The sequence below is a fragment of the Ornithodoros turicata genome, chromosome 7 (genome assembly GCF_037126465.1).
Source record: "Ornithodoros turicata isolate Travis chromosome 7, ASM3712646v1, whole genome shotgun sequence".
Lineage (NCBI taxonomy): Eukaryota > Metazoa > Arthropoda > Arachnida > Ixodida > Argasidae > Ornithodoros > Ornithodoros turicata.
The window spans coordinates 58,476,237-58,504,057 of NC_088207.1; the positions used below are offsets into that span (position 1 = coordinate 58,476,237).

Here is a 27,821-nt window from a genome sequence, read left to right on the forward strand (position 1 = left end):
ACAGTGTATCAAATAGAAATCAGTGCAGAACTGGTTTTGTATGTGGTCTATCTTATTTCATAGTTGTGCTGAAGGGAAATGATGAAGAGTTGCTCTCCAGGACTTGTTTTGTTTCTTCGTGCTGTCTTCATATTGCTGGAAATAGGCTTCTGGTAGTATATGGCTAAGTCGGCGTGAATTGCATTATTTCTTCTTGTTTCCTTCTTTCTTCAAACTAAACAATACGTAGTTGCGTTTTCGTTTCATACCACGTCTTTTGCGACAATTTTCTACAAGTTATTATTATTATTATTAAATCTTCCTCTTGTGTTCTTGTAATATATACATACCTGGACTCTACAAACTTTTTTTCTTCTTATCTTTGTCTATTTTTGAGTCCCGTCTAAGGACCCCTCCTAAGCATCTCCACCGATAATTCATCTGATAATATGATTCGGAACAGGTTAGAGAAGCCGTTGTAAGCCACGTAAATGTGAAATTGATGATGCGGGGCCCCACGAGCAAGCCGTTGCGATCTCGGGACTTCAAGTGTAATTCACAACCGCGAAGATATGGGTATGTACAAGACGGCGTGGACCGTGGCTGTGCTATACTGCAATTTTAAAGCTATGAAAACTCTACGGACTGAAAGAGTAGCGTCGAGTGCGAGTACCTTGTATCACGGATGTAATCTTTACTCGCAGGCATCAAAGTCCGATCCGACGAAGTCCGAGTCGAAGAAGGCCTCCTCGCCGTTCTGTGTCCTTCTCAACAACGCTAGCCTTCCGAAATGAGCTCAAGATCACCGACGACCGCCGGCGTTGTCCCATGCTGATAAAATGCTGCTACAAGATGAAAACAATCTCCGACATTAAACGCCAGGAAACGGCTTCAAAAACCAACCAGCAGGAAGGAATGTCCAAACTCCGACTCGCTTTTCACCCACTTTCCCCCACCAAGGCAATATCCCTTTCCGCAAAACAAAACGGAAGAACGAAATTGGTGACAACACGCTCGCTGTGCCAACAAGACGTGACACTTCCGCTTGCACGTTTAGGCAGCAAGTATTCGAAAGAGACGCATTCTTTGGCCACCAACACATCCTGCTGGGAAACATCGCACGATTGGAAGAGAGAAAAAGCGAGAACCAAAAAGAACAGAAGGATGCGATAAAAAGAAGGAAAGAAGAAGCAGACGATGTAAAAACGAAGAAAGAAAAGTAGCAGACGACAGGCCGGCAGCGTTTTCTGGACGAATCGCGTTGCACATGGTTTACTTTGGAGCTTTATGTTTTCTTCTCTTCTTCTTCTTTTAGCGAATTGGGGATGGAAGGCGTTCCATTGAGGATGCTCGTAACGTCTTCCGGCGATGAGTCATTGGACGTCATAAGCGCTTTTCTGGCTCATTGATACTTGAAGAGAGAAAGACCTCTCTTTGCACAAGCAGACGCCGTTCCCGATGCGAGGAAGATGAGCGCTCCTGTGCCTATTTTTCGCGTGTGCGGTGTGTCTGAAAACGCTGTGGTGGAAGATGGACTTCACATTTGATGTACACGGTCAATCTTTCGTAATTTTGACATATTCTTACTAAGGCACGAGAGGTAATTCTTAAAGTTTCATCTTCACATTTTCGACCTTCTTAGGACTGAACTGAACTGAACTGAACAAAAGAAGCGGCCAGTGACTGCGTCGTTTACCCTAATAGACAGTAGCTCTACTGCTTGAAGACATAAAAAAGAAAAAAAGAACAGAGAAAAAGTATTTTGAGTACTAAATTTCGCAACCACAGGAACAGAAGACTAGATACTCATAAAAGTAACTTGTTACTTTCAAGATGCTATCACGTTACAATTTATAAAATTCGCTGTCAAGCGAATACAAACAAAGTGGAGAGAAAAAGGAATAATGTGTTTCGGATGCTCCTCACTCTCCTCCACGTGCTCTCTTCCAAGGACACCTTACTCAGAGGAGGAGGAAGGGTCACAGAAAGCGAACGTAATATTTCAATCAAATGTTCCTTTCAATTATGAACATTTGTAGCCGCCCTCGCTCGGTACGGCTCTATGAGACAGATCGCAGTTGTCTCGCGACGTAAAGCCCCGAATTATTATTATCTATGAAACAGCGGTTCTCCCCCCTGGCTTCTGCGGACACCGGGCATTCACCAACATGCCCAAACATTTTCTCCTTGTCTCCACTAAACCTGAGGCTCCGCAGGCCTCAGCAGGTTGCGCCGCAGAAGGACGGTGGTACCGCGGAATATCTAAGGTGAAATGTATGCACATATACTTTACGTATATGTGCCAGTTATATAGGATATAACAAGCACAGGCGCCCGGCAAAACGCCTGTTTCCAATACATGATACATACTACACGTTACAATACACTGCTTCTTACAATCAGTCTTCTGCTGGTCAAGCACTACCCATTGCTCCATGTACCACCAGTCTTCGATAGAAGTCTTCTGGACGTGTGACAAAAACGACCTCCAACACTACCATTTTTCCAGTGCCATTTCCTCGTGCAATGTACCGTGTGTTTCACGAAGGTATACCCCGGCTGAATAATTCGTAAATAGGTGGCGCCATCGAAAAGCTTTCTTTTTAGTGATCGTCCCTGAGTCATCAGCCAAAAACTGAGCAGTGAGCGGCTCATTTGCACGCGCCAAATCGCAAAATTAAAACAATTAAAATTTTAAATTTTAATTCGGCCGCTTTTGGAACCTGTGTTTTAGCGACAGGAAATTCAGCTAAAAATATTCCAGGAAAAAACTCGCTTCGAAACTCATTGATTTTTTCGTGTAATTAATTGGTTTCGGTTTACATATTTCTAGCTCCGAGCAGTATACTAATGCGCTCTTTCGCTCAGCCACGTGCTCAGCTTTGCAGCTGCCAATAGACGACTTCAGAAAATCCCAGAGTGCTTAGCGCCGCTTTGAACTGTGGGAGTTTACTAATACGGAAGAAACGGGTGGCCTCCAAACTGTTTCGATTTCTCCCCTAGAGCTCTAATGTTCAGGGCGTGTCAAGGTCAGCGAAAGCGAAACATTAAGGATTATTCTTCGTTCCCCCACTCAGTAAGTGCCCAGGATGCAATGCGTGCGCAAGGAGCACTGGGATTTCCTGAAATCGCCTATTACGTATTCATCGGCCTGGTTTACACGCGGGGGTGACGAAAGATAAAGAGCAGACAAAAGAGACGCTCGGTGCGTTCGCCATCCTCATCATCACGTAAGGGCACGCTCTGCGGCTGTTCCTCATCTTTCGTCACACCCGTGTATGAACCAGGCGGATGAACACGGAATGGCAGCCAGATAGGTGAGCGAAAGAGCGCATTAGTACGCTGCTCCGCGCAAGAAATATGTGAACCGAAACCAATTAATTACTCTGAAAATCACAAAGTGTCGACGTCGGATTTTTGTCTGGGACATTTTTCGCTGAAGGTTCCTGTCGGTAAAACAGAGGTTCCGAAAGAGTATACGAATTAAAATTTTAAAGTTACGAGTTTTATTTAATTAATGAGCGTATGCAAATGAGCCGCTCACTGCTCAGTTCTTGGCCGATGTCTCAGGGATGACCACTGAAAAAAGAAAAAAGAAAGCTGGACTTTCTGAAAAAGAAATTACTTTCGCAATATACCTGAAAATGGTATGAGCGCACCAAAGCGAAAACATGTCATTGCGCCGAACTTGGCTCTTTCATAATAGCCCTATACCTGTTTGTAAAAAAATGACGTCATAGTGTTCGACAGCGCCACCAATTTGGTAGAGTTGAACTACGCTCGAAGCGAGTGGCGAACAAGGTCGCGCCCGGAAACCACGGTCTTGAGGGGATTACGATGGTCTCTGAAAGGGACGCGACCTTCGGTCCTACATTTCTTTCAATAGGAGGCAGCGAACAAGTGCCCATTCGTGGAACCCAGCTCTCCCTTCCGATTTGTTTTGGTTTCGGTGTGTCTACCAACGTCATGACGACGTTTCTCGGGTAGAGGTTTATTGAAAAGGTTCCTTAGTCATACAATTAATGAAGACAACAACCCACATAATATGTCTCTGTTTATTGTCACCGGCAAAAAATAGAAAAGCAAAGCAGCGGCCTATTTATAAAATTTGATCCATCCACTTACGCAGGCATCCTGCATATTGTTCCATCCTTCAGTCTTGAATAGGAGAACAGAGACTCCATTTGACATTGGTGATGCTGTTCAATGTTCGTATTTTAGGGTGTCACAGTATAATCAACAGTAAGGTTTTGATCGTGTATTCTGGCAGGGATCGGCAAATTATCACAAATCATTCGTCCACTTTATGAATCACATACGAATAAATTTATAAATTTTCTGTACATACATTTACCATGCGATGTCTTCTTTCCCCCACTTTTCGAGATATGCTCCGAAGCGTTAAGGCGGAAGCAAGAACCGTTTCCAGGACTCCAGATAATCAATATTTTCTGTTTCTTCCTCGTTTGATTTCTCTCTCTCTCTCTCTTTTTTTTTTACGTTTCTCTCTTCGAGTAGATAATCGGGCTTGTTTGTTCCGTATCACAATACAACCAGTGAATACCGTGGCTACAGCGATCCCTGGCCAGACTAGACACCTGCTAACCCAATTTGTGGGCGTAGTTCCTACAATGACGAAAAGCGAAGAAGTCAAATGCGCCTAGCTGTCGTGGCGCTGCCCACGCGCTGGGTTCCATGAACATGGTGAAGAAGAAGAAGAAGGTAAATGTACTCGCCGGGTTGCAAAGTTGCCCTCGTAAGTTTTACCTTATTCCATTCCTGTTCCATCCAGCTGTGCTGCGAACTTAGGTGAACTTACTGACGACGAAGAGCACGAAGACCGCGAAAACAGCGCCAGCGCATCTCAATCCGAACCATCAGCTTCATTTCGTACCTCCTTTCGTACTTTCAGGACCTCCTGAGTCGACGAAAACCACAAAGCAAGAGTACTCTATCGCAAATGGAATGTAGAGGTCGCGTCGGTTGATGGTCGAAGCTCTTTCTCCTACCAGGGATGGGAAACCCTTCACTCGAGACAACTGAAAGTCAATCGTGCACGATGGCGTTCCCTTCAACTGTCCCCCACGATTCCAATAATCGATTATTATCTCCGCTTCATGAAGTTCGGAGAATATTCGAAGCAGCGTCCGATGAAGAGCGTTGCAACCTTCCTGAAATTGTTGAAGACTTTCGTGAAAGCATTTACGCCGCCTACTTCACCGCCATCATACTGCGCCGAATACGCTTCATCACACGTGGAGTAGATGAAGACAATTCCAGGGCTACGTCAGAGGGACCACTGTGCCCCGTCGTTATTTCTCCTATTAGTTCTCCTAAATCAAACTTGTCATCCCTTCAGTCTCTTCATTCGGTTGCTGACATTTCGTTTCCAAAAGCATCGGGCCCCGCTCCGAGCGCCAGGAACGCGACGAGAAACGGTTCCCTCAGCCATGCCGAAAGTCCCGAACGACGATAGTACGTCAGCGAGGGACGCGAAGGATTGCTCTAGAAGAGCGATATCTAGCGGTTCTACAGAGATCGCATTCACCAGGAGGAAGACATGCACAGACGCATCCGAAAAAGCTGCGTTAATCAAGTTCCTTGCGATACGTTCGTTACCGCGCAAGTGAGCGCTAGTTGACACCAGTAAGACGTCGAATAGGTCCTATGATGAAGAGGCAGGCATTTAGTGAAATCATCAGCAACAGGCGCTTGGAAGACCATGATATTCGATGCAAACTGATCGAGCTGGTAGAGAGTCAGGACGTGTTTCTTGGACCTCCTTGGAGAGTGAAAGCCCTTTCGCGTACAGTAAAACGTAATAAGTCATTTGTGGATATGAAAGCTAAAAACAAACGCGAGAGAGCCACGCAACAAAACGTCATCCAGCCGAAGGCGTCGCATATAGTACCGTTGAACGTGGATGGTTGCTGTCTTTGGAAACCCTACCATCCTTGAGGTATCGGCGTGAGATTGCCAGGGGCAAAAGTGACCGACCGCACCAACCCCTGAGCAATAAAGCGAAGGAAGTGACAAGGCAGAAAAAAAAAAAAAAAAAAAATCACGTGCTCGCAGCGGGCTCCTTATGTCGCCAGAGTGAAAGAGAGTGCGGCGCGTCACGCCTTCCGTCGCGCCACCCTGTGCGGACCGCAACCAACCCCCTATGACGCCACAGAAGACGCCTGGCGATGAAACTCCCCATTCATCATCTCACAATAAAGTTGTCGTTGTTGAGATGATATATGCAGTGTTCATGGTGCTCTGCTTCGCTACGAGTGCTGTTCAAGAAATGTCCAGACTGGATCCAGACTGTCGGTTTGGGGGGGGGGGGGGGTTCTTTGTCGGAGCGCGTAGTGGGGGAGGGGAGAGGGAAATTCAATGTATAATATAACGCCCCCCCCCCCCCCCGCAATGGATCCGCCACTGCACTGAAGTTGTTTCCTTTCGAATCCACACATTTTGCCCAGCGTAGTTCGTATTGACACATCAATTTTTGGAAGCGTCTTTAGAAACGGTGAAGAGCTGCCGCGTCATCCTCAAAAATCCTTTACAAAGCTTTTGTAATAAAGCTATGAGAGCTACTATATATGGAGGCGGTTTCCATAGGGTCACCTGTAGGAAAGACCACGCAACTATACTGGACGGCTATACTTACCCAAAATTCATTAATTATAGTTGAGTGGCATGGTCCGATATGGGAATTGTTCTATTTCGAAGCGTGGAATGATGAACGAAGTTGATGGATGTCTAATTACGAGGACACCACGTACGGTACCACAGGCTACCTAAATTTGGCGACGATTGGAAAACTTCCCTACCGACGTTCTGCTGCAATTCTCCTGCACATTTTCCGTTCACCGTCTATAATGTCGGGATTATACCGCCACCACCGGTTTTTCTGCCGAAGCCTGCGGCCGGCGCTGGTGTAGAATAAAGTGTGGAATGATGAACGAAGGTAGTGGATCCCTAATTTTGAGGATAGCACACAGGGTGCCTACCAAATTGCAGCCTTTTTAAGGTTTTCACTGACTACTGCAAGCGAATCCCCTGACCAAGACAAAAGGGAACTCGCGGTGTCTGCTGCTACATTTTGATACAGATCCCTCATAAAACAGATAATTTGTTGAGTACTTTCCTGCCTCTCAGCTTTTGTCGAACTGCGCTACTCGCGGCAAGGTTGTTGCGACGTGACCGCTCAACCACTCGCCATTCCCTGCGCATCGTCACGGCACTTGTCTGCGATTTTCCCTCACTTTAGCTGCTTTTTGACAAATTCCCTGACCATTCCCGGTTTTCCAGGTTGGTAGACACCCTGAATAGACCCGAGAGACGTCATGACGTCGGTAGACAGACTGAAACCGAAACAAATCGGAAGGGGAGGGCTGGGTTCCATGAATGGGCACTGTCGTGTCCCTTTGAGGGACCAACGTAATCCCCTCAAGACCGTGGCTTTCGGGCGCGACCTTGCTTGCCTCTAGCTTCGAGCGTAGTTCAACTCTACCAAATTGGTGGCGCTGTCGAACACTATGACGTCATTTGTTTACAAACAGGGAGAGGTCTATTAGATGTTTTCGGGGAAATGTAACCGCCACAATTTAGACCCATCCTTTGAGTTAGAAATCGCCAAATTTCGCTTTGCGAATGACCCGAAACTGTAACCATACGCACTTCTCGAGCGCAAAAAGAGGGAAAGGGAAAAAAGGGAAAAGAAGAAGGTGGACTCAAATAATGATTGCCTCAAGTTCTGCTGCCTCGCATTTTCGCGAAAACATCTTAATGGATTTATGTATATAATTAGTCGTCTAGTAGCTCTTCCAATTTGAATTTTATTTTCCTTTCGGATGGGAGAGAGCAAAACGCCAGAAGGCTTGATGAAGACTCTTCTCCTACAGGCGGCTGGTCGCGTAACCCGCTCGCAAAAATGGCATCAGTGTTGCTTACAGCTTAAAAGAATATGTAAAGGATAAAAAAAGTACAAAGTCTTTCTCCTTTCGGTGCATTTCGATTGCGCACCTTAAAAAAGAAGGGGTGCGAAAGGCGAGCTCGCGTATGAAACACGGAGTGTGGAGTACGGAACACTCGCGATGGAAAACATCGCACGATGGCGTACGAGTGGACATATTTATTTTCGTAAGAAAGCTCACATCACACTCACTCAAAACCCTCAAAACAGAACATCCAAAGGGGGTCAACGAAAGAACATACATAGCTAGAAAATATTGGAGCAAAAACGAAAACAAGAAAAATTAGGGTCCAACAGCAGGAATCGCAGTCTTTCGAGAAACATCACACGGCGCACGCGAAGCCAGCGTTTGCCCGCCATTGTAGAGAAGCAGTTAATCGACTGCTACACAAGGTCAATAAAACTAAGTTTATTAGTATGTACAGTCAACGAGACACGTTAGTTTCGGATAGGGGGAAGTAGCCTTATGTACAGACTTTGGCGGAAGAATAGGAAGCATCGTAGAGTTCTCTGGGACGAAATGCCAACAAGCAATCGAGGATCAACACGTTTCAGACACAAACGTACAAGCGCGTTTCAGCGAAGAGTGGCAACGCGCGCTTTAGCACTGAAACGTGGTTCCTTGCATGCAAAACGAACAAGAACAACACATGTACAATATAGCACTCAAACTTTGCTTTTCCTTCCTCAACGTGCATAATCAACAGTGCATAAACTCTCGCTCTTCAGAAAAGTTCTACAAACAGCTACTTGTAATCCGCGAGAAATCGCATGGATATGGCACTTTTCTAGCATATTTTGCCCTCCATCGCAAATAGTGGCAGACATATTGCTTGAGGGGAACTACCAAAAAGCAAAGGCACTACAACAGTAGTAAACTTATTGCGGTAAATTAACCCTCGAACATTAAACTTAACATTAGCGTAACGTGAGCATTCTTCCAAGGCTCCCAATTGAATTTGCAGTTGTATTCACCTGCATTCCAACACTTAAAATTTTGCTTTGAATGCTGTATGTCAAAATCTAACGTAAGCCTCGTTTTACACTTTCACCACTTGCTGAAACCTTTGTAGCGAACAAATTATGATGTAATTGATTTCGGATTGTACCCGGCATATTTTTAAAGCATCTTTAAATGAGACAAAATTAGTTTAGTTGTGTATCGACCATTATAAAGGGCAGCACTAACCGATTCTTCGCTAGAAAATCTATTTCTTCGGACCTATTGAACTTCATTAAGTCGTACACACGTGAACACACACAATACGCCCCCTCTCACACAAATTTGAAACTCAACGCACACATAAACTGTACTTTTTCATTTGCTCTCCAGGCACCTTGAGAGAGCAACGATGGGAAAACGTAAAAATGGGGAATCGGGACAATGCCCTATATTAGGATGTTGGGGCGAGGTTTGTCACAAGAAGGGAAGTCGGGAGGCTTAACCCGTTCCCACAAGTTCATCTTCATATTGTTTTCTGAAGCAGTCGCCGACTGGGAAGAAGTCCCAACAGCGTTTTTGGTAAAGTTCCCAGACATAGGTTTCCTGCAGGAAAAGAAGTCAACACCACTTTGTTTCATGCCCTTACCCACCCACACCCATGCTGTACACCCACTTACCTGGCCAGTGTACTCTGTATCTGGTTTGTTAATGAGATGCATCAAGAAGAACCTAAAAAGAGTGGTTTCGTTAGTTTGGAATGATTTCTTATTAGATGTTGGAAGAAGAAGTTTCAGGGGGACGAAGGACGTACATGTAGTTGGCCAGGTTGTGCTCTTTCTGTACATGGGTATCGAAACCGTGAGGCACTCTGTCGAAGTAGTCCTTTCCGATGCCGCATATGAAACAGTTGGACTACAGAGAAACAAGAAATAGAATTTCAAGACTGGTTACACTAAAGCAGGGTAGTCTAGATGAACAGGATGTCCAAAAATGAGCTCTACACGTAGGGCTGTGCGAATACACAGCCCTACGTGTTCACAGTATTTGATATTTGGGCCCAATATAGCAATCATGTATTCGACATTCGATTCGAATAGTATTTTGTCCAATTATTCGAGTCATCGATCACCCACTGCAATGGCGTGCACATCTGGCAGTTTCGGTTTCTACAAGCTAAAATTTGGCAGATTTTCTGTTTCAATGTGTGCAACACTGGAACAAATCCGATCCAATCCGATAAAAAATCCGGAACATTTAAAAGGGGGGGGGGGGGGGTTGGAGAGTAGTTCGGTAGTTCTGTATGCAGGTGAGGATTACACCTCGTATGTGCCATATTTCATGGTGCAGAAATAGCCGTGGCTTGATGACAAATTGTTATGACTTTGCTCCTGTAAATACGCACTATGTGCAGTTTTTGTGTGTACTACCTGCTATGTTACTAGTACTCTTCTTTAGGTAGTGGAGTGCGTTGGTTTGGGTGTATGCATTTATCTGTGCACATGTTGTTGTTTACTCTTTCTTTTTACTTTTTTGCCGACTACCCAAGCAGCACAACATCTTGGCCCAATATTGGACCAATATTGGGCCCAATATTACTCCAATATATTGGCCAAGATGTTGCGCTACTTGGGTAGGTGTTCCCCCCCTGAGACAGGGATTTGCTTCCCTTAAGTTGAAGCACCATAAATAAAGGTTATTATTATTATTACTATTATTATTATAAGTGCCGTACCTCCATGTCGTCCACAACACTTTGAAGTTGATCTCTCAATTCACCAAAGGCATCAATGATCAAACCTGTGGAGGCAGGACGCACACGTTAAGAATGCATATTATTCTTTGGTGACTCTCCAAGTGTATGTACCCTGAATGATAGCCAGCAGAATGACAATAACGAAGAAGAAGAAAGTGATGTCGAATATGATTCGGTAGACCTCGTAGTCGTCACCATCTGGCGGCCCGATTTCATCACCTGTACAGAGTAGTTGCGAAGTTGATCAAGTTGTTTGCCGTCGTTTCGAAAGGCATAATGACGAAACGAATGGGAAGAGTTTCTCGGGCTTTGTCATGTGCCATCACTTACCAATACCACCACCAGCTCTGACTCCTTTGTAAAGATGAAACACAAAGCACTGCAAAAGCACACAAAGAGGGATTACCACATGAAGGGGATTAAACGATTTCAACACGTTCGTGCAATTTACCGCAGCTATTTTGCCGTGTGTCTGAACGGAAGGACGGAACACACACACAGAAACCAACCAACCAACAGAACACCTACCACAAAAAAAGTCTGCTCTTGGTAGGGAGGTTAAGCTTTGCATTAAATACCATATTTACGCGCATAATTTGCGCGCTTTTTCACCACCAAAAAGTCGTAAAAGGTGTGGGTGTGCAAATTGCGCGGGAACATTCGTAACGATGTCCAGATGGCACTATACTCCCAAAATTCAATTGTATACCGGTCATGCGGTATTGATGTTTTAACTGCTTTGTGCAAGCGCGAAAGCAGTGTGGGCCTTGTGGGTTCTTTCCGCGCCTGTTTTGTAGTTCTAGTGATAGTATCGTCCATCGCGTCAACGGACCATTGTGCGAACACAGGGTGCAAACCGGCGTTGCCATCAATTGTGAAGCCAGAACATGCGCAGGGCGAAGCGAAATGGATTTCCCAGATGTTCCACTGGTGGAGCCCTACATCTTGCTCAGGATTGCATCCTGCGCAAATTCTGCCTGCACTTTGTCTATGGGATCCCTGCCCAAGCAGCGCAACAGCTTGACCCTATACTGGCTGGATATTGGGCCCCGAGACATTTTGCTGCTTGGGTGCGTTCTTCGCAGTGTATAGGTACTCTCGAACCAGCACAAATTCTACCATGTACCATGAACTCTACGTACCGTGAGCATGCTGTGACATTTTTGGTCCACCTGGTCATCTTCCTCTTGCACATAGAACTTTCGGAAGAAGCTGAAGGCTATCACTGTGTAGATGTACACTATGATCGTCAGCAACATCACCGTCAACACGAGCTGAAAAGCGAAACGGTTGATGTGGATATAGCAAAGTAAAAGCGGCGCTTCCAGAAGTGTGCAATCAAATAGTAAGTTTTACTGTGCAAGATAAGGCTGGAAACCGAAACTAAGCTGTTAGCAAGTGTCAGAGAAGAGCATGAAAGAGACAGAAACATGTAAAGAGCAACATATGTGACATAGAAGAGCAAAAACAATGTTTTACGCATCAACCTGCTTCCTATAAAGAAAGATAAAATGAACTAAGCCACCGAAGTGTCACGCTATCATGCGAGTATGCAAAGCAGACGTCAGGACAAGCACTCTACGTGTTGTAATATTTGGCAACGAAGGATCAAACACACAAACCAAACTCAGCTATCAAGAACCGTCAACGAAGAGTGAAGCGAGAAGATGAAATTGACTAATTACGGTTAAAGCGACAGTAAACAATCAAACAGACGTTCGCAATAATGCTAAGCATTCGAACTGAGCCAGTTTCACGTTACACAAGCAGACCGGGTCAATTTATGAAGGCACGAGAACTCCCACTTTAAGAGACAGCATTACGGTCAAGCAAGAACTACATGAAGCCGCTTAGAACTATGACATCACAGTCATACGAACAGCTTACCTGCTTCCCGTTGTGCGTGACGGACTGCAAGATTGTGCGCAGCGTCTTGAACCCTACGGCGACGTCAAGCAGGTGAGCCGCAAAAAAGAAGTAGTTCACGTTGCCCATCACCGAGAAGGTGAAGTACCACAGGTTATACAGGAACGACTGAAATATACGAATATGAAGGAAAAGTATCAGGTCGGGAACTTGGTTACAAAAGCACTGCAAAGCGAGGGCACAAGTAAATGTGCAGGCTGTCCCGTCAGCCTTCTTCTTGGTTACTGCCACTGATGTTGCATTTGAATTCTACCTCACAGAATGTGTAACAATACCACAGTTTTGAACTGAGCAAAGTACAAGAAAAAAGTAGGAAACTGCACTATAACTAGTACTACGAAAGTAGGAAAAAAAAAAAACGATAGAAATGCTGAGCTGAGATTTTGTGGTGCATGGCACAAGTGACTATGGCAGCGACAACAAGAACAAGAACAAGAACAAGAACAAGAATGGCGATAAGAACAAATGCTCACGTTGTCTGTGATGGTGACGCCCGATTTCCAGATCTGATATTTCCAGTCTACGTTGGTAATGCTACGAGGAGGACAGATACGATGCATATCAAAGGATAATGAAGCAGAACATGGGATAATGGAAAACGGGAGTTATAGACGCTTACAAAGATATGAATCCAGTGGACTCCTCTTGCTCGTGAGACAAGGAACCGCTCTTGTCCATCCCAAGAACGTTGCTCAGAGCTTCGGGGTCGTATGTTTCGCTGTACTTCTGCCGTACCTGAAAGAGAAACAGACCCCCGTGACAAGCTAGAGGCTGACCTGTACAATGCTATTAGGGCCGGACTTTTTAGGGTTATACCAGATTATGCCCGATATTCACCCCCCCCCCCCCCCCGATTCAAATCGGCAAAAACGGGGTTTGAGCCGATATTTCCCCGAAAACTGCTGGACCAGTGGAATCCGAAGTCATCGCAACTAACACACAACTATGGAAACTGTTGTAAATGCGTAAATATTCTAGTACAAACTGTCAAAACAGAGACCCTGATGCTTCTTACATACACGGACTCTGTGTCTGTGTATTATGCCGAGCGAACCGAAGACTTACGCCTGATTCTATCCGATTCAACAAGAATTGGGCTGAATCGGCTTCAGTTCAACCCGATTACACCCGAATTATTGAAGCAAAATATAACCCGATATTTACTCCCCAATTTTGTTGAAAAATAAAACCCGAAAAAATCAGGCCCAAAATACACGCATATAGTTAGTTGCAGTTGTACCATACCCTCTTCTTCACAAATTTGTCCCAGTAGTTGACAGGGAAGGACCTAAATGGGGAAGATGAAAAGATGAGTTTTGTTGTTTTATGTTCTGAAGACCTTATGATGCTGCATGCTTACTTCGTGCTGATGACCAGCTTATCCCAGCGGACTCTGACGTCATTTTCCGCTGGTTCTTCAGTGATGTAGAGTCCGTCAAATTCCATGGCACGAGCCACTTCCTTTTCTCGTTTGAAGATTGCTAGGGGAACCTGTTTCAAAAGAGAAGCATACTTTACTAATTTGTGGCATCCGACTTCAACATCTTCCTCGGGAGGTGGCAGTGGACCTCGTTACCTGTTGTAGTGACATACGTCCAATTCAATTCAATTAAATTTCTCTTCCATTTACATAGCTACAGATGGGCATTAGTTACTCGTTCTCACCTCAATGCTATATTGTGCTCTTAAGGTGTGCTGCAACGTCAAATGAATAATCAACAAGCGATTCACGAAAGAGTCAGAGTGCCAGCGCCAGGGGTTGAACATGGGCACTCCTGACTACCGGTCAGGGATGCTACCTTTACACCACTTCGCCTTCTCGTGAATTGGGGAGCCTCAAGTATTAATAATTAATTAGATTAATAACGGTCAACATTTGATGCTCTACAGCTCAATAACTGCCGTGCAGATTTGTATCAACTCTGGCTCAACTAAACTATTTCTGCAACAAGCAGCGATCGATAAGAACACATACCCAGTTAAATGTCGCTAATTCGACCCCCATTAATTCGGAAATTCAGATAATTCGGGCTACCCACGCGTCTATGGCAACAAGCACTCGTTAATTCGGAAGCGGTTGAGTGCGCATCGGATAATTCAGTCAGTCATGGCTCGAGGGAAGTGCATCGGCGCAAATAGTGGGCGTCAGAACAATCGAAAAAAAAAGGCAAAGGGTGGCGCCACTCTACAACTAAAAAGAGTTGGTGCAGTACGCATCGCTATGGTTATCAATGCTGTTACGTAATCTGTGCATTGGCAACTTCTGGGAAGCACACAAAGTACAACACAATGGATCTGATGGAAAAGGAAATAGCCCCGAAGGACGACATCTCAAGACAAGAAGCAATGAAAAAAATGTGACGTGAAGAGGAGTACGTTGGCAACATACATAAAGAACGAGTCACAGATCCTGGGGGCCGTTTAAGGTGGGAAGTTCCACAGCAAACGAAACGGACAAACTTCGGACAGCTTTTAGACAGACCCGCGGGACATAACGGACCGGCGGTTAGAGGTACGCATGACTAGGAAGAGGCTGCTCGAATGCAGTTGAGCATTTGACAGCAATAAGGAAACTTGTTTTAACGGTGCAGTTCTGCCCTCGAAAGCAAACAACTCTTACCCCAGTTCTTTTCAAGATAAAGTTACCTTCATTACGGCAAGTGCATCTTGTAATTTGTTGTCCGTTCGATATTTCGACATTTGGACAATTCCGACATCTTCGTGGATCCCGTAAGATCCAAATTAACGAGTTTTTACTGTACAAGGAACGAGAGTACAGCTCATCTTAAAGGCCAGTGAGATCTTACCTTCAGGTGGTAGTAGGCTATGAGCATGCAGAAGGAGACGATTGAGTGGAAGAGGGCCATGAAACGTATAACGGGTTCCAGATAGAAGACCTTCTCCTCTATAATGACCCATTCCTCCAGTTCTTCTTCATCTTCGTCTGATAAGGCTTCCGCCACCGCGTCCGTTATGTTAGATACTATTTCAGCTAGACCACCGCCTTCAGAGGCGTCTTCCATTTCTGTCTCGCTTGCAGATCCTGCATCTTCCTGATCGCTGCTCTCGCCGGTGGACACCTGAAAAAGACTTAAAATGAAGAATGCCGTTCCTTTTTCACTTTTTGCGCAATAAACTTGGGCTAACGTTATCTTAAGCTAAACTACAATCTGCCTGTGTTTGTCCTGCAGCATGGACAATTCCGTAAAGCTGGCTTCACCTCATGCAGGGAAGCATCAGGTGAAGCTCACTTTCGGGAGGTGTCGTTCGCACACGTATTCGGCGAATAGTCGAATATTTGGAAACCCGAATATTGGGTATTCGAATCCCAAATCGAATACTTCCGAGTGATTTGAATATTCGATTCGAATTCGAGAATTCGAACATCAGCACACCCCTAAAAATAAAGGATTCCGTGAAATTCTGTGCCAAATGAAGGATTCCGCACAATTTCGCGGAATCGCGGAAAAACCGAGGGCCTTATACATGCCTGGGCTGGTTCATCCGACAAATTCGAAACTGACAAACCTTGTAGAAGAGCAGGATGAAATTGATGAAGAAGGCAAGTACCAACGCGATGTACTTCATGTTGTAGAAATTGCGAGCCAGGAAACTCTGCAAGAATCGAGAAAGTACATGAAGCACGTAATGGTACTGATTTTGAAACGTTACGTACCACAATCTTTTGCGTATACTCGCTCAGATCGAGGGCTGCTACTGGTGGTTGTTCTGTGGGTTTTGGAGGTTCCGGGGCAGCTGTGGGGGGAACCATATGCTGAGGAAGAGCCTGCATGCCTTCGGGTGGTGGGAGAGACACCTTCTTCAAGTCGCTGCCATGCAAGACATAAGATACGGAGTGGCGCAACAGCTTTGGCTGGGACATTTTATCCGTTCCTTTTAACAGGGAGTGTTACCACTTCCAATGGCGCTTGAAACGTTACAAATAATAGTAACGAAGTGTTTCACCAACCCGTCTGCAGTGACTGGACCTCCGTCCTTGACCTTCAAGTCGCCATCAACATGGTTCGCCTGCAGGTAGAAGGCACAAGTTGCCCAGGTACTGTACAACCAATGTCTAGGGCCTGACTTTTTAGGGTTATAACTAGGGCCCTGTGTTTTAGGATAAAACCCGTTTTTATCCCCCGATTTGCATCATCATCACTTTGGGTAAAGAAAATAAATAAATAAACCGAAAATGAACTTTGCAACGTGCCTATTCAGCCAACAACACAGGCACCAGAGAACGCTAAGTATTATGCACTCAGCACAGCTGTTACACATCTTGTGTTAATCTAAACTGTGAGAAGCGCTCTTTCTTATATTCCACCCGGTATCACCCGATTTTACCCTGTTTAATGGCTCCCGAAATAAAACCAGATTTTTACCCCCTCCCCCCATTTTAAAAAACAACAACATAAAAACTGAAAACACAGGGCCCTAGTTATACCCAATTATGTCCGATATTTACCTCCCGATTCAAATCAGAAAAACAGGGTTTAACCCAGTATTTCCCCGAAAACCGCTGAACTAGGGGGAGCCAAAGTCATCACAACTAACACAGAACTTTGGAAACTGTGTTGTAAATGCGTAAATATGCTCATAAAACTGTCAAAACAGAGACCTTGCTGCCTCTTAAGATGCATGGACTAAATATTGATACTCTGCGTCTACTGGTGGTGTCATGTGTATTATGCCGAGTAAACCAAAGATTTACGCCTGATCCAATTGGATACAACCAGAATTGGGTCGAATCAGGTACAGTTCAACCCGATTACACCCAAATTATTGAAGCAAAATACTATAACCTGATATTTACCCCCCCACTCCCCGATTTTGCTGAAAAATATAACCCGAAAAAGTCGGGCCCTACAATGTCTCACTGTATACACCTTTACTGTCCCGTCTCTTATTTGGCTTACGTCTGTCATATACATTAATGTCCTACTATAATAACATCATGTCCTATAATTCTACATGACAAAAAAAAAAAAAAGAAAGTGAAGGCTTACCTGGAGGTCTGCAGTTCCATCGGGTAGCTCTCCGTCGGGTGACTTGTCTCCGGACGATCCCTTGCCTGGCTCCTCTTCGCTAACCTGGTCTGGATCCGACGCCTCCATGCTGGACTGAGGAGTCATCTGTGCTTTTGCAGGAGTCATGTGGTACCTGCAGGAGCGTAATCTCTCGTTTAACGATGCTTTTCTGAATTAAGAGGTGCGCAAGCAAGATAGCTACTTGATCTCTCCATCTTCCTCTGTTTTGGTGATATCCAGACCAAAGGCGCTAATGTGAGGCGCCATATCCCCTCCGTCGGCCATCATAGCCACAGTTGCTGGTGGAGCTTCGATTGCCAGGGGCGGAGTCGGAGCCATCAGCCCGTACTTGGTCAGCGCGGGCTTGGCGTGCTCCACTTCGGGGACGGGTATCAGAGGCTGGCCGCTCATTAATCGGATTGTCACCCGTATGATAGTTCTGTAACGGAGACGTTACAACGCGGCAAATATATTGCTCGAACTCTTTCTACGTCGCTGAGGACGTGAATCTGACACTGGTTAAAGGGACTATGAAATTTCCCGAACCCCCATACTTTTTTTCGATGGAAACTGTTCTTCCCGCAGAGAAACTAATATGCCACAATTTTTTCCGGACGAAATCGCTCCACTCTGCGAGGAGCGCGCGCTGGAAATGTCTCTTCCGCGTTCCTCCTCTCCCGCGCATATTTCCCTGCCGATGGTGTAACTGTACGGACCACTCTTCGGTTCCCCGTTACGTCACCGGTGTTGCACAATGGCAAGTAATGCCGCGAGCTCGCGCTGCCGAAATCTGCCGATCGCACGAAAGCTGCTGTCATGGAGATTTCCACTCCCGATGAACGCATACGCGGGATCCTACGGCGCATGCTCCTGGCGGGATTCCTCGGCTCGGCAACACGTCACGATGACGTGTTGCTGAGCCGGCCGTGGTCGCGTCAAGTTACCCGTTGTGTCTCCGCTCGGCAGCTCGTCACGGCGCGGCGCCAGCTGTCCTCCCTTCGCCGCTCCGTTTAAATTCGCTCCCGAGAAATCCGCTCGCGCGACGAAAGTAAAATTTCGGTTCTAGACTCAGAAAAATGTCTTCTTTCGAACGAAACGAAGAAAAAAATCGTTTCATAGTCCCTTTAAGAAAGTATTTGTCCGTACCACATCTGCACCGGCAAGCTATTCAAACATAGGCCAGTGACTTTTTCGGGTTAAATGCCTTTCTCAGATTCGGGGGGGTAAAAATCGGGTGCTACTTTTAAATCTGTAATTCGGGGAGAAATTGGGCGATAATTGTGCCTTCGGGCTTGAGGTACCTTCGGTTGAGTACCTTCGTCACTTGAGGATTTCATAGTGACTGGCGTTCGGGGAGAAATCGGGTTTAACCCTAATTGGTTGGAGGGAGGTTCAGGAGGGAATAACCGGGTGGAATCAGGTTTAACCCGAAAAAGTCACTCCCTAACATACACTGCGTGACACGTCTTTGCGAACTTGAAATTCTGGGGCTTCAATGGAGAGATGAAATGGAGGACGGCACTGCTTAGCACATTTAAAGACGATACGAGAGGAGCGTTGCGTCTTGTATTTTGTCTCGTTAATCTTCGTCTGGGTGGACGCCAGCTTTTAACTGACCGCGCAGAATACTACCCAAATATTAATGGTCACTGTAGAGTACACTCTCACTTATTCTATCGTATGTATTTCGTGCTCTGCTCTTAGACCATGCCCGGTGCCACTTAATCTATGGTACCAGCTAGGCACGGTGACCTGGTGCCCTTTTCTGAGGTGAAATTCAATCTCGCGCATTTGCGCCAATACTGACAGGTTGTACGTGCCTTATAATAAAGAAGACCAGCCAGACGCTGTAGGACCCACTGTAGAAGGACAGCTTGAAAGTACCAAGGACGAGTTCCAGGACTGTCTTTTGACGCAGTATCTCGTACTGCTGCTTAATGTTGGACGGCGTTAGGACGGAGAAAAAGGTGGCTAGGATGAGCCTCAGGAATGACAAGCCTTGCTTCAGAGGCTCCAGAGGTCCACTACGACAGGAACAGAAAGAAAGAAAGGTACACGGACGTCAATATTGCGAACAAGATGTGGAAATAGGACATAAAAGACCAAGCATTCTAGGTCAACATACGGAGGAGCTGATTCCTCAGCACCCAGGAATGTGTAAGGCTCGGCTTTGGCTGGAGGTTCGTCACTATCTTCATTCGAAATGCTGCTGGCATGCTGCATCTGTGGAGTTCAAAAGGAAGCATCGGTGTTCAAGCTGCACGCTACGAAATATGAATTTCATTTTATCTCAATATTACCATATTTACTTGCGTATTAGATGCACCCCGACTTGAGTAGAACGGGCAGGTCGTATCGCGCAGCCACACATATTGCCAGGTTAACGAGAACGAGCGCCTGGCACCAGCGATCAACGACAAATGCGGCTAACGTATAGGAGTATTTTGTCCGCTCTTGATGGAACGATTTGGTGTGGGAGAATCGCGACGTTCGATTCCGGGGCGATCGCCGCGGATATCTCGGAATAAAACGGGAATTACGCGCAATAATTTTCCCCCACGTATTCAACAATACCATTTCAATGGCGATACGTTTTTGGGTAAAAAAATATGTGTCTTATACGCGAGTAAGTACGGTATATTCCCTGATGTTCACGCGATACGCGCAGATGCTCAGAGCACGCAGGTATTAGCACACGGTCAAGAGAACTTGTGTCACGTGACTAAGTTACTCGCGTTCTCAACGGGGGTAGAAAACGCAACGTTCGATTGATACAAGACACAGAGACTTCAAAGTACCAACCTCAAAAATAGCGTCCTCGCAGAAGTTAACAAAAGCTTCCAATTTTTCTTTGTCACCGCCTTCAGTGACAATGCTGTAGAAGAATGCCCGCTTGGATTCCTGCAGAAATGATTTAACCACCAACGAATGTAAGTGGATGGGACCCCTTGAGAGGAATTTGGAAACGCTCCCACGAGCCTAAAGCAGTAATTCATTTTCACCTTAATTTGAGGTTTTTCCCATTGGTTGATAGTGGATTCTTTAATTTCGAAGTACACCCGCTCAATTCGTTTGCTGCCACCTAAGTATAAAACCCAAATATTACCGTCTACTAGCTCCGACAGACGAACAGTGGCGAAAGACAGAAATGAGAGACAGAAACAGAAGTGAGCACGTAGTGCAAAACGTACCGAGAATTTCAATTCTTCCCAAGAAAGGTTCAAAATAGTTGAGGACGCTACTGGCTGTTTCTAAGAATCGAGATAACCTGATAAGAAGGGAAACAAAATAATACGAATAAAAATAAAAATTAAAAACAATATCAATAACAACTCTGGGATGTTTATTTGGCAGACATCCTGTATCTTCAACATCAACCATCATTTACCTTGGGTCGTTTGGCATGTGTTCCGACAAATTTGTCAGAAGTACAGCCAAGTTGAAACCTGAAAGCGACAGGATAAAATATGTGCTGTTTGCAATTCCCTCGAAAATACATGCATGAAAGGCACATTCGTGAGAAGTAACGGGACCAAACACGTGCAATTATTCAACGACATACCGATATCTTTGGCTGGATTATGGAAGCGCTCAGTAAATTCTCTGTAGTCGATGAGGTCGTCCATGTTAGGTTCGCAGCAACTCATTAAGAATGCAATTTCTTCCCTGAATAGCGGATAAATTATTCTTATTTGAATATCTGTGACAGGAAGAATACATGTCAGATAAGGACAATGTCCCGTAGCTTACTGATTATAAATTTTCTGCTGCTCCATAGCTTTCTGGAAGTCTTTAGGAGAGATCCATCCGGAATTTTTGGTGTCCATTTCCTGTATAGGCACAAAGTGGGACTCAGTATGAAGACCTAGCTGCGCATTATGACTTATGTAAAAGGATACCTGGAATGGGCCGGAAGACGTCAGCTCTTTCAACTTGAGGAACATGTCGAAGAACTTGAGGATCATCTGCATGTGGTATACAAAACAAAAGCCATGACATTTCTAAAACAACTGGCTGAGACTTGCGCAGCTTTGAGCATTGTGCCAAATGCGCTGAAATGTGGTAGCTCTACGAATCTGTCACAAGGTGGTTGGCCCTCAAGAGTTGCGTGCCCGCTACATTCTAGTAGTATTCCAAGTATACTAATTTGCGTACCTCAACATTAGCGGCGGACTCGACCAGTGTGTCCACCATCTGTTTGCCAATTGTTCCGTTCATCACGTTACCTGCGGTGGAAACAAATTGACTTCATCTGCAACCGACAGCGCGGATCAAGGAGTTAATCGAGTGCGTGCATACCTTCTAGCATACTGAGCATCATAATGACCATCTCTTTTTGAAGCTCCAGAAGCTCTCTCAGAAGGTCTAACTGACTGGAATTCTACAGAACCACAGAAAAGACACTTGCGTTGCAGGGAAGGAATAAGGACTCTTAAACGGATACGCAAAATGCACGCTGTTACCTTTGAAAGTTTGTTTTGCATGTGTGCGAACAGGAAAAGGAAACCTCCAACGGCGTCCCAAAGACGACTGTGGGCCAGGGCTTGCTGGTTGAGAGAGCAAGGACCCTAGAGGAAATAGCCGAACTTGTTATTGCGCAAGTCCGTACGTCTTCTGTATCACTATAGACGCAGCCACGTTCATTTTGTAACTAACCTGAATGAATTCAGTCAATGTGTTAAAGACTTGCTTAGCCACCGTGATAGCTCTGCAGAAGTTATCTTTGCCCTGCAGAAATGGCAGGAAGAAGGTGGAATGAGCGCTAATAATCTTGCAACAAAGGAAAGCTGCGTAAGAATGCGCAGCATCATTTTGCAAACATTCACGATTCGTGGCCCAACATTTCTACGCGTTAGAATTATTGTCTGTTGGTAAACATTTAAGAATAACCGTCGAGAATATACCACTTACTGGTTGATCAATGACTTCTTTACTCGAATAGTGCCAGTAGAAGTCCATAATCGACTCCTGCGATCACAAAGGTGTAATTCCACATAAGTGAGGGTGTAAGAAAACATCGCAACGTAGAAAAGGAGCGACATACCTGAAGTCTGAGCAGGTAATCAACGGTACTGATGACTACGTTCACAGTCGTCGTATTGCCGGCCTGAGTTCGGAGGTAGTTCTGGAATTCTGAAAGTAAAAAGAAAGGGGGGACTTGAGTATGCAAGCTGATGTGTGTGACCTCTTGAAGAGTTTGTTGCGGTAAACTGCTCAACCCGTGTTTTCCATGTAGTAAATAAATGTGATCTTTTTACTAAATACTGTTTATGTTTTAAAAGACGAGTAATTTGTGTTTTTTAAATCATTTCTTCATTTCAGTTAGAACTTTTTTGCGGCAGAATAAAAAAATTAATGGCAACTTCACTTAAGTATGTCTGCGTGTAGCGGATGGCAGCATCGCCGTCAAAACGGGGTTGCAAAAAGCTAGGGAATGTTATCTGAATAAAGCGTACCCAAGTTGTGCCCTTCACAAAGTAGTTGCAAGAATCGGAAAAGGGCGCAGGTGAAGTCAGCGTCGTGCATGTTCTTCTCGCCGACGGAGCCTTCAGCACCGACACCTAGGCCTTCTGCCTTCTGGGTACGCTCGAACGCGTCAAGGTCCAAGACACTGCGAAAGCACAACATGCCCATAATGCAAGAATGCTCGCAATCATTTTCCGATTAATATCCTTAATATTATTATCTTTTCGCGTTAGCGAGCCGGTCGACGTTACCTGCAGGAGTTCATCAAGCCAGCGATGGACGTAAAGAAACCAACGTCTTTTTTCTCTTTGAGATGCTGGTACATACGCTGACGGTAAAAAGAGAAGTCAAGGTGTCAGCGGCGCCATCAACATGGACTGTAACAGCAGCTCTTGCTGTCTAGTTGAATGTCAACTGATGCGCCACTCACCATCTGTACTTCTTGATTACCTCCTTTCATGAGAGAGATACCCAACAGCAGCGTATCCATGACCATTGGACCTTGCGAACCTGAATCACATTTTATGGTCATCAACTAACAGTTAACAAAAGATAAAAAATAAGCGTTAGAAGGATTGGGTAGCAGAGTTTGGGAGGCACTGCCACAGTCCATTTGCAGTTCAGTGGATCTCAATGTATCATGTTGGCTACGTGCTTTGATGCCTGCTATTGTGTACTTTTGCGTCTACTCTTCTCTCGCATATGCACAAATCGTGCGTGCGAATTTACATTGCTGCTCGTGTTTGCTATGCCGACCATGCTATGCCTTTCGAGAATATCGCGCAGATTCCTTCACCACAGTTTCTAATCGCTAGCGTTGGGGCGAGTGGCTAGTTGTGTAAGCGCACTTACCTTTACAGGCTGAGATGTAAAGAAGAGCCATCTCAGCCACCCCTCGGGTGGCCAGCCGTGCTTGCTGGAATAGGAGTCGCTGTTTCTCCAATTCTTGCTCCTGCACATACACATCATAGGATTCGTAAGTTGAGACTGTCAAGTTATATTGTTACAACTCATTCTCATCTCCTATACATACAGATGTTACAAATATTTTTTTTACCTACCTTCAGCTTTCTGAACTTTTTCTGCGATTTCCATAACGAGCAGCATGCAAATGAGGTAGGGTTAACGAGTCAAAACTGAAATTAATAACACCACGATGCAGCGATGGTAAGTACAGCTAGGACACGCAAGAAAACAAGGATTCCAGTAGCGTATCACGCAGGATGGATACTGCTTAAATTTTCACTTTTGTGCACACAGTAATGATCTAACCACATAAAGGGGGTTTTCCCAGTGGTGAGCCGTCGCGATTGTCGAGCGGCAAACCACAACGGCAGAGAAGAATATAGACCCATCGCCGTTCTTCAAGTCCAAGACAAGCAGATCTTGACAGCAAGCGACGGACGCGGCACGTACAAGTAGGCCATCCAGTCGCGGCATGCGGAATTGCTCAGTGTGCTTGGGAGGATCGCGTTCGGCACAAGAACATGGGATTGTTGCAGATGTAAAACGTAATTCTTGCGTGAGCGTCCAACGTGCAAAACACAAAGAAAAATGTGCACAGATTGATTAAGACGTCAACTGGAATTTGCTTTGTGTATTTGGGTGCCTTCTGAACAAGTCGCTCTGTACGTGCGCAATGCTGCAGTAACTTGTTCGTTATAATATCTGAATTTTTTTAATATCAAAGCAAATACGAATTACAGTATTCGAATTACAAATCCAATCGAATGCCTCTTCCATACCGAATATGTTCGAATGGTCGCGCACAAAAAGCCACACGAGAACAGTAATTAATTTACAGCGAAACTGCCAGAGACGCTGTCTAAGTGCACTTCCTTAAGTCAAAAGGAGATGGCGCAGCACTCTGTTTTGTCCTCAAATGCTTCGTCCCAGAATGCGCCACTTTCTGAATGAATACTGACGGAGATTCGGCGCTTGTATTCTGCCGCAAATTAAAATATAGCTGTTCTCTGCTTACGTTTCCTGTATGGTTTGCACGTTATGTCCTCTTCGCATATGCATGCAAACTGTTCGGTTCTCCAGTTATTTGCTTCGTATTCGAATATCCAAATCAGGTATTCTCTTCGTATTCACTTCAGTTTTCAAACCTCTATTCGTACGGGTCTAGTTATAATATGTTATCACTCAAAAGCACCTGCGTTTGAGACTTTTTCACTCGTAATAAAAGTGTTCATCGAGTCATGTGGAGTTTCTTTCCTTGTGTGAGTACAGAAACACTCGCAAGGGACGCCATCAACGTGCCGTATATCAATCAATATTTCGGACTCTGTTTGCCCAACCAGCGAATTTCTCCGACGGAAAATATTGGTATCATCCGAAATTCATATCAAAAGAAGTCAGCCAACTAAAATATTGAGGAAAAAAAAAATAGGCAATCATTGTTCATTTTCCCTCCTCTGAGTAGAATAGCTCTGTCGTAACGCTTTTGCGTCTTCATTTTTGGCCAATAGCTCGATTTAAAAGGCCCAGCACGTACTACCCGCCCGCGAGCCGCGCGACAGCGCTGTAAAGCGAGCTTCACCTAAAGCACGCATGCGTTAGGTGAAGCCGACTTGCGGACTTTATGAAAGCGGTGCCTCTGTCAGTGTACAGTGACGAAATGTCGTTCGGGAAATAGAAGCTGATGTTATCAGGCAGAGCTGGAAACGCGTTAGGAAGGCATCGAAAAATTTTTCCAGCTTACTAGGGCTGAGTAAAGTTTATTTTGAAGCGAAATTCGTTTTTTCAGACTGCTAGATTATTTGGCCATTATTACTTTTGCGCCATCCCCGCCGAGTCCGAAAAATTAGACGGCGACTGTATTATATACTACAAGAGTACACTAATTTCTGCTGACACATTTGGTGTAAGTGCCTGCGTACGTATTGCACTTACTGAATAGTGGACAGTGAAGCAGTGTGTACTTTGTGTACGACTGCGTTCGTGATGTATCACGCAAATAAATAATGCTCTTGAATGTTGCCTACTAAGCGTTTCATGCATGACAGTGCTAGAGGCTTTGCGCAGAACAAGTAATGATTACTGTACAGGTTGCTTATGTGTCTGTGAACGTGTAATTCTGTATGCACCATCATTAGCAATTAGTGGATCATAATTAGCTACACGATGCAGGCATGGCATGGTTCAGTAAACGATGTTTCAGAAACGATATACATGATAACATGCAGCAAACACAGGGATGCCACCAGACAACACAGATAAAAACAGGTAAAATGATAACTTACAAGGAGGATCTGCAATGAATGCGGCGCAGAAAGGTAATATATTAATATGGGCAAGAAGAATAGGCAATAATCGATGAGTACGAAAGCCGTTATGAGTAAATTATATGATGAAAATTAAACGATGAAGCTTGTAACTAATAAAGATGTAGAGTTCAAAATCAAACGTCCATGCCCTGTAGGTGTAGGCAGACTGTTCCACGATATAGTTTGTATCTTACCGTATGGTCGTTACTTCTACGAAATACGTAAATGTTTTTACATTTTGTGTGTCTCGTACATTAATAGCATGATACAGTCGAAAACACGGGGGACATTGTTTTAGTGGTATTATCTAGTTAGTACTACTAAACACTGCATACATTATGTGTAAGTTCGACTTAGAGGTTAGAAAGCAACGTGTGTGGACATAACATATCACTTACGTGAATGGATGGCCCAGCATCCTCATCACCTTCCTCATCTTCCTCTTCTTCCTCAGCACCACCACAACTCTGTTTAAAGGAAGAACAAGAAGAAAAGGAAGAATGGCAGCGTAGTTGCTAAGTAGCTTTCAGATTTAAAACGCATTTACCACAATTGAGCCGCTCCAGGAAAAGCACCTGAGTTCGATAATATCACTTACCTGACTGAAGATGAATGCGTACTGCATGTACAACGGATCTTCAGGTATGACACCACTGCACGAGAAAAGATAAACGGATTATCATTTTCCTGAAACAAAGTACACGAAATGACGGAACGAACCTTTTATGTTTTCATCTACAGTTACGAGTCCCTTCGTCACTACAGATCCCATACCAATTGTCGGTGCAAGGATTCCTGAATCACATTTAGCATTTTTCCGGCTAGATGCTCCTTTCAAACTTTGAGAGGGAGAAATAATGTCCCAATTTTTGTCGGCAACACTGGGTGAAATTTGGTTGTCAATGAGTCCTCCGGTTTTATTAAAATAAATGGCAAGGCTGCTTGCAGGTTACACATGTCCCGAAACAAAAGAATACGTTCAATTTTTGTAAAAAATTCGAAAATTTATCTGAACTGTGATGGTAGGCTTTCCTTCGATCTCAAGAGGAGTACCCATTGATGCACATAGCCCGTGAATGTTTCTATAGTCATTTGCATATCCAGAAAATAACTCTGTGAGGAATCCCATTTGACCGGAAATTAACCAAAACTGTGCCAAGCAGCAGGAATTTGTCTGAATCACGTTTTGTCACATTCATACTAAGCAATTACAGGGCTATCCTCGCACTGTGTAATTGATGTGTACATACCTGTGCTCTGTGGTTGCTGTTCTGGAGAAAGCGACCACCAATTGACTCAGGGGATCCGGTTTTTCTTCGTCCTTCTCTTCCGCTGCGCCTTCCTTCTCGGACTCCTCGAATGTCGTCTACCAGGTGCAAAGGAAAGATACACTGGTGTGGGGACTAGCAATTATGACAACTTCTTACGAGAGCGTCCTCACTTAAAGTGTCGCTACGGAGTGAATCTTCATAATCCTCTTAATTCGTGT

General features: G+C 44.9%; 1 protein-coding gene across 2 annotated transcripts in view; it reads right to left on the minus strand.

Annotated features, from left to right (window-relative positions):
• Positions 1 to 8,086: 8,086 nt before the first annotated feature.
• Positions 8,087 to 27,821, minus strand: part of LOC135401737 (ryanodine receptor-like) — a 118,036-nt gene continuing 98,301 nt past the window's right edge. For both annotated transcript variants that reach the window (XM_064634295.1, XM_064634294.1), the window contains exons 88-127: positions 27,583 to 27,698; positions 26,931 to 26,985; positions 26,731 to 26,799; positions 23,913 to 24,012; positions 23,491 to 23,570; positions 23,312 to 23,388; positions 23,051 to 23,205; positions 22,639 to 22,727; positions 22,506 to 22,562; positions 22,251 to 22,322; positions 22,058 to 22,162; positions 21,894 to 21,975; positions 21,750 to 21,820; positions 21,494 to 21,559; positions 21,345 to 21,424; positions 21,157 to 21,260; positions 20,983 to 21,040; positions 20,786 to 20,862; positions 20,597 to 20,676; positions 20,397 to 20,495; positions 19,720 to 19,817; positions 19,415 to 19,618; positions 17,797 to 18,033; positions 17,574 to 17,727; positions 16,535 to 16,593; positions 16,241 to 16,394; positions 16,093 to 16,179; positions 15,372 to 15,644; positions 13,925 to 14,055; positions 13,810 to 13,852; positions 13,184 to 13,299; positions 13,038 to 13,098; positions 12,526 to 12,672; positions 11,781 to 11,912; positions 10,969 to 11,017; positions 10,750 to 10,857; positions 10,618 to 10,682; positions 9,697 to 9,797; positions 9,563 to 9,614; positions 8,087 to 9,488 (exon numbers count right to left, since the gene is read on the minus strand). In XM_064634295.1, coding sequence (XP_064490365.1) covers positions 9,384 to 9,488; positions 9,563 to 9,614; positions 9,697 to 9,797; positions 10,618 to 10,682; positions 10,750 to 10,857; positions 10,969 to 11,017; positions 11,781 to 11,912; positions 12,526 to 12,672; positions 13,038 to 13,098; positions 13,184 to 13,299; positions 13,810 to 13,852; positions 13,925 to 14,055; positions 15,372 to 15,644; positions 16,093 to 16,179; positions 16,241 to 16,394; positions 16,535 to 16,593; positions 17,574 to 17,727; positions 17,797 to 18,033; positions 19,415 to 19,618; positions 19,720 to 19,817; positions 20,397 to 20,495; positions 20,597 to 20,676; positions 20,786 to 20,862; positions 20,983 to 21,040; positions 21,157 to 21,260; positions 21,345 to 21,424; positions 21,494 to 21,559; positions 21,750 to 21,820; positions 21,894 to 21,975; positions 22,058 to 22,162; positions 22,251 to 22,322; positions 22,506 to 22,562; positions 22,639 to 22,727; positions 23,051 to 23,205; positions 23,312 to 23,388; positions 23,491 to 23,570; positions 23,913 to 24,012; positions 26,731 to 26,799; positions 26,931 to 26,985; positions 27,583 to 27,698 — 4,068 coding nt within the window. In that variant the 3' untranslated portion in view covers positions 8,087 to 9,383. The remainder of the gene's footprint in view (positions 9,489 to 9,562; positions 9,615 to 9,696; positions 9,798 to 10,617; positions 10,683 to 10,749; positions 10,858 to 10,968; positions 11,018 to 11,780; positions 11,913 to 12,525; positions 12,673 to 13,037; positions 13,099 to 13,183; positions 13,300 to 13,809; positions 13,853 to 13,924; positions 14,056 to 15,371; positions 15,645 to 16,092; positions 16,180 to 16,240; positions 16,395 to 16,534; positions 16,594 to 17,573; positions 17,728 to 17,796; positions 18,034 to 19,414; positions 19,619 to 19,719; positions 19,818 to 20,396; positions 20,496 to 20,596; positions 20,677 to 20,785; positions 20,863 to 20,982; positions 21,041 to 21,156; positions 21,261 to 21,344; positions 21,425 to 21,493; positions 21,560 to 21,749; positions 21,821 to 21,893; positions 21,976 to 22,057; positions 22,163 to 22,250; positions 22,323 to 22,505; positions 22,563 to 22,638; positions 22,728 to 23,050; positions 23,206 to 23,311; positions 23,389 to 23,490; positions 23,571 to 23,912; positions 24,013 to 26,730; positions 26,800 to 26,930; positions 26,986 to 27,582; positions 27,699 to 27,821) is intronic.